This window comes from Rhagoletis pomonella, unplaced genomic scaffold (genome assembly GCF_013731165.1).
Source record: "Rhagoletis pomonella isolate Grant_MI unplaced genomic scaffold, Rhpom_1.0 Rhpom_scaffold_00003, whole genome shotgun sequence".
NCBI lineage: Eukaryota > Metazoa > Arthropoda > Insecta > Diptera > Tephritidae > Rhagoletis > Rhagoletis pomonella.
This window is the reverse complement of record NW_023458557.1, coordinates 25,297,201-25,302,882: the sequence shown is the minus strand read 5'-3', so window position 1 is coordinate 25,302,882 and position 5,682 is coordinate 25,297,201. Positions and strand designations below refer to the sequence as shown.

Here is a 5,682-nt window from a genome sequence, read left to right as displayed (position 1 = left end):
TTTTCACTGTGGTATGTGTAGTTGCAAGGCTTTGTTCTCTACCAGAAGTGCGTGCTGGGACACCCACTCCCAGTCTGAATGAAGCTGTTCAGCCTCAGTTTCAAGCTCGTGTGCAGTCGTAATTTGACCTGTTTGGCTGTTTCCACCTTCTTCAATGATAAAGCGAAAGAGTTCCTGGTTTGTTTTCCTGTGATTTCTAAACACTAGTTAATGCTCAGGAAAGTGACCAATGTCGAATTCTATGTGTATATGGTCCGACATTGATATTACCCCTGAGACGCGCCAGTTTGTGACAGACGCTGCCATGTTCTGACTACTTAGAGTAAGATCTAAGACTTCCCCTCTAATAGCGTTCCTAAATGTTGGTTCGTTACCACGGTTTATAACACTTATGTTATAAATACTTATAAACTCAAGGAGGTACTCACCCCTTTTGTTGGTGATGGTGCTCCCCCAAATAGGACATTTGCATCACAGCAGAGGATCCATGGTATACCACTCCGTCGGCAGTGATCAATTAGCGCCTTTAGAGCCGGAATTTTGGCCCATACCGCAGCGAAATCCGCTGCAATTAACTGTGAAAGAGGAAGAAACGTTAGTTTGTTACTTAATAGCATCGCCGCTCTTAGGCAACAGCTGGAGGCGTAGATAATCTTACCGTACTTTGTACAAAGGCCTTTGACGTCACTTCTTATTATCCAGTGTTCCTGAATGAAGGATACACCTAAGCCTTCGTTTTTGAACCCCTTATGCTGCCTTGGCGTGATAAGGGTTCACTTGGAGGCATTTAGCGTGCCTCAGTTGTTGGAAGTTTAGGGGTGAGGTGCTATTACTTTCGGCCTTTTCGGCCGCGAGCAGCCACCTTCTTCCCCCTGTTGCCCTTAAGCAAGACCGCTTCTTCGGCCGCCCTTGCATCTCCCTTGCATTTACGGCTGAAAATAGGCACTTTAGAGCTGCCACGTAGTGGTGGCCCTTTTGCAGGCTTTGGGCACACGTTGTAGGTTCGGGCATGTTGTTGCTGCTGTTTTCGGTGACGTGTTATATTTTTCGTAGTCGGCGGCATCATCATCTACCACGGGTAAAGACAGTTTGGCTTTCCCTCTAAGATTTACTACGCCAAAGCCATATTTTATCACGTTTCCGCGGTGATTTAGCGTATCTGCCGATAGCGGGTCCACTGCAATGGTAATTTTCGCTATTATTGACCTGCGCACTCGATTTAGGATGCACCAGTCCGGAATTCTCTGGCCGTCTTTCTGTGCCTGAAGTAAACTGAGCATATGCTCACTCAGCTTTCCAGCTCCGGGGAGAGTCCCACAAGAATGATGCGGTGAGGTGTTTCTGCCTCCTCGACCACTATCCACTTCCACTAGGCCAGCTTTTGAACAGTGTTCCGTATTGTTATATATTGAATACAAATTTAAATTACCCTTTGAAGACTTTAAAATAAAATACTTTTTAATGCAACTATGCGTAAAATTAGATTAAGTAGATTATATTGATAGTGCCATGTTTTCATAGATTTAAAAAAGAGCAACAATCTTGGAATTCATACTTAGAACAGTCAAATGAACATTTTGTAGCGTATTCGGTTCTCTCTGTGGAAAAACTAAAATTATTTTTCCTATCTTGGATTGGCACTGAAATATTCGAGTTGATAAAAAATGTTTTCGGTAGTGCGCAGTTACAGAACAATCATTTAAGCAAATAACTGACAAATTAACTGCGCATTTCCAGTCGAAGCGACATACAGTCGCTGCACGCTACAAATTTTTCAAAAGCGAAATGAAGCCGCAACAGACATACAGGGAATGGATAGCCGATTTGCGCGGCTTAGCGCGAGATTGTCAATTCGTGTGTTACGCCGAAAATTGTATGCACAATTACGTATACGGCATGACGTGAGAAAATTTTAACACCCACCCGCACGATCCTGTACACTCTGCTGCGTTGCAGAAGCTGCAGCCCAGTCTTGCCGACGTTAATCATGGCGGAGTAGCATGAAGCAACAACAAAAACTATGGCTACACTAAAAGAACAAGTGCCGGAAAAACCATGTCCAGTGAACGCTGTCAATACAAAATCAAAAAAGACCTACAGAAACAACAACGACAATAATAAAACAAAATTCAAATCGTGTTCGGACTGTGGACATACACATAAAGGAGAAAACTGTAAATTTGGAAATTCTGTATGCCATAAGTGTAACAAGGTACGTCATATTTCCCCAGTATGTATGTCAAAACAAAGCAAAAATAACGAAAGTAAGGAAAGAAGAAAAAATAAAGACTACCATCGTAAAAACCAAAGTGATGACGTTGATGCGATAGAAACGATTTACAGCGTGACGGGGATAATAACAACTGAAAATTATAAAAATTATATCAACCTGGAAATCTTAAACAAAATTGTTCTATATCAAATGAACTCGGGTGCAACTATTTCAATAATAAATAAGACTACGTACAATCAGCTAAATCGCCCAGAGTTGCGAAAGTGTTCAAGAGTATTATTTGGGTTTGCCCAAAAGCGAATTCGAGTGATTGGTGAAGTTTTTGTTAAAGTAAAAGGCGGCAAGAAAGAAGAAAATGTTCCAATAATTGTATATGTATATGTATATGTTGAACACGGCAATAATTTATTTGGGTTCGACTTGTTTAAAGTGTTCGGTTTTGAAATTCAGCAGTATGCAGTATCAGTGCAAATGAAACAAATGAGGTTCAAAAGGAGTGTGACAAATATTGCGACGTTTTTCAGCCTGCGCTAGGTACAATAAAAAACTTTGGAGCATGTGTATTTTTAAAGCCGAACGCGCGCCCCAGATTTTATAAAAGCCGCCAAATCCCCTTTTCTCAAATGCCACAATTTAAAAAAGAGATTGATCGACTCACAAGTGCCGGTATTTTAAAGGCCGTGAAATTTTCGAAATGGGCTTCTCCCATTGTGTTAGCGCCGAAATCAGACGGCTCATTGAGAATTTGTGGAGACTTTAAATTAGCTGTCAATGCCCAAATTGATATTGAGCGTTACCCAATGCCAACGCGCGAGAGTCTTTTGCACACAATTCGTTGCGGGCAGCATTTTTCTAAAATCGACCTGAAGGACGCGTACCTACAGATGGAGCTCGATGATGATTCCAAAGAAATTATGGTAATTAACACGCCACTTGGATTGTTCCAATACCAACGTCTGCCCTACGGAATAGCAAGTGCTCCAGCCATATTCCAAAAATACCTCGAACAGCTATTGCAAGCTGTGGAAGGTTGTGGAAATTATCTCGATGATATTATTGTCACAGCGCCAACATTTTCGAAACATGTCAGCCGTTTGGAACAAGTTCTAAACATTTTACACGAAAATGGTATAAGGTGTAAACGTAAAAATGTTGGTTTTTGCAAGAGCAGATTGAATACCTCGGGCGCAAAATTAGTGCTCAGGGCGTATTGCCGGACGAATCGGGCGTTAAAGCGGTCCAAAATCTTCCACCGTCCACCAACCTCAAGCAAGTAGAAGCTTTCATGGGAAAGGTAAATTATTATCATAATTTTATGTATCTTAACACATTTATTTTATTTAACTAATAATTTTGGTTGTATTTTTAAGGCTATTCAGTCTTTTATAATACATCAGCGCACATTAATTTACAAAATTAGAATCTTAACCCTAACATAAAACAAAAAAGAGATAACAATAAATTTAAATTTAAGTACAATAAATCATTCTTCAATTTAATATTAAAACTTAACATCAAATAATAGTAATTACACAACAATAAAGTATAAAAGAGAAAGAAAGAAATAAGGAGAGAGGAGAGAAAAGCTGAGTTGCAATCACATTTATCTCATAGTACTAAAGTATTCATGTATTATCCTCCCGTAGTTGCTCATATCCAGCGCAGACCTAACACTATCACTAACAGAATTCCAAAGCCTCACCGTATTGACGAAAAACAGCCTCGAGGAAGACAGATAGGAATAGTTAGGGATTATAAGATTTGTGTGCCTGCAAAACTTAGTTAATTTTAACTTTTCGTAAAGGTATTTCGGTGTTTTGAATTCAATAAGTTTGTACATATATACACAGTTTCTTGCTGCGAGATATTCAAAGATGCTGCATCCAAGAATTTTGTTTCTCCAGAAGGAGATATGGTCATATTTTTTGAGGCCAAAAACATAACGCGTAACATTATTAAACTCAACATCAATTTTGTGATGCGAAATGGAATCAAGCTTGCTATATACAAGCTCAGAGTACGTTATGTGTGGTACTATGAGTTGAATAGCTAGCTTTCTTCGAGTCTCCAAAGGCGTAAATGACGCTGACACTCTCAATCTACGTAAAACAGAATACACATTACTCACAGCTTTATTTATATGGTCAGACCAGCTCAAGTTAGAATTAACGACGAAGCCTAAATTTCGAATTTTGTTAGTAAATTCAAGGACACTATTAACAACAAAAAGTTTTGGAATATCTTCTACATATACTTCACTATTACTAACACGTAACACATATGACTTTTCAGCATTTAAGCGAAGAAAATTATCACGCGCCCATTGCGAAATTTGCAGACAAGTCACTATTTATTTTACAACACATATCCTCAACAAGACCAACACGGCTAGACAAATACAACTGAATGTCGTCAGCATAAGCATGGATATGGACATACATCATTAACAAAAAGACTAAACCAAAGGGGACCAAGCGCGGATCCTTGCGGAACACCGGAATCAACAACACAAAAATTGGAGGAGATATCTTTACACTTCACTTTTTGGGTTCTTCCCACGAGGTAGCTAGTCATAAGTTTAACAGAGCTTTCAGAAAAACCAAAGTAATATTTGAGCTTTGCACAAAGTAGGTCGTGATTTACTAAGTCAAATGCCTTAGAAAAATCAAGGAGACAAAGAAGGGTTAAGTCACCGTTGTCAAACTGTATTCTTATGTCGTCAAGTATTTTTAGCATAGCCGTAGAACAGCTATGCTTGGGTTTAAATCCTGATTGCAATGGGGATAAAAGGTTATTTCCTTGGACAAAGTGGGAAATTTGCGCTGCCATCATAGACTCGCACACTTTCGAAAATATTGACAAAATGCTTATTGGCCTATAATCACTGGGTTTTGTGGCAATATTCTTTTTGGCGACAGGAATAATAACCGCTTTTTTCCATTCCGTTGGAAAACAGTGATAAACGATATGTGTGAGAGTTCCTAGAATAAATGGCAGCACAAGTTTGACAAACTGCAGGGATATCCCATCCTCGCCAACAGCATTAGATTTGATGCTCATAATGGATTTCATAACTTCAAATTCAGTCACTCCGTTAAATTGAAACGTTTCCTTTAGTGTAAAATTGCTATTTAAATTATTAACTACAGGACATCACAGCTTTTACTAGCACTACTAAAATAGGCATTAAGCACGTTTGGATCGATATTACACTCAGTCTTAAGTTTTCCATGCACATTAAGATGTTTTAAATTGCGCCATAGATCTTTGGAAGGCACTGAAGGGTTCAGCTTGGACCTACAATAAACCGCTTAGCTTGTCTTATAACTGTAGTAACAGTCAAGTAGCTTGTTGGCATATGAGTCGTTTAACAACAGATTAACATTGAAATCACCACATACAACAAAACGTTCATACTCTATTAAAAACTCAAATAGCTCAGAAAAAAA

General features: G+C 39.0%; 1 protein-coding gene across 1 annotated transcript; it reads left to right on the top strand.

Annotated features, from left to right (window-relative positions):
* Window positions 1-2,856: 2,856 nt before the first annotated feature.
* On the top strand, window positions 2,857-4,639 carry LOC118736125 (uncharacterized protein K02A2.6-like). Its single transcript, XM_036466224.1, has 3 exons — window positions 2,857-3,336; window positions 3,405-3,527; window positions 4,526-4,639. The coding sequence occupies exons 1-3, from the start codon at window positions 2,857-2,859 to the stop codon at window positions 4,637-4,639; spliced, it is 717 nt and encodes a 238-aa protein (XP_036322117.1).
* Window positions 4,640-5,682: the final 1,043 nt, after the last annotated feature.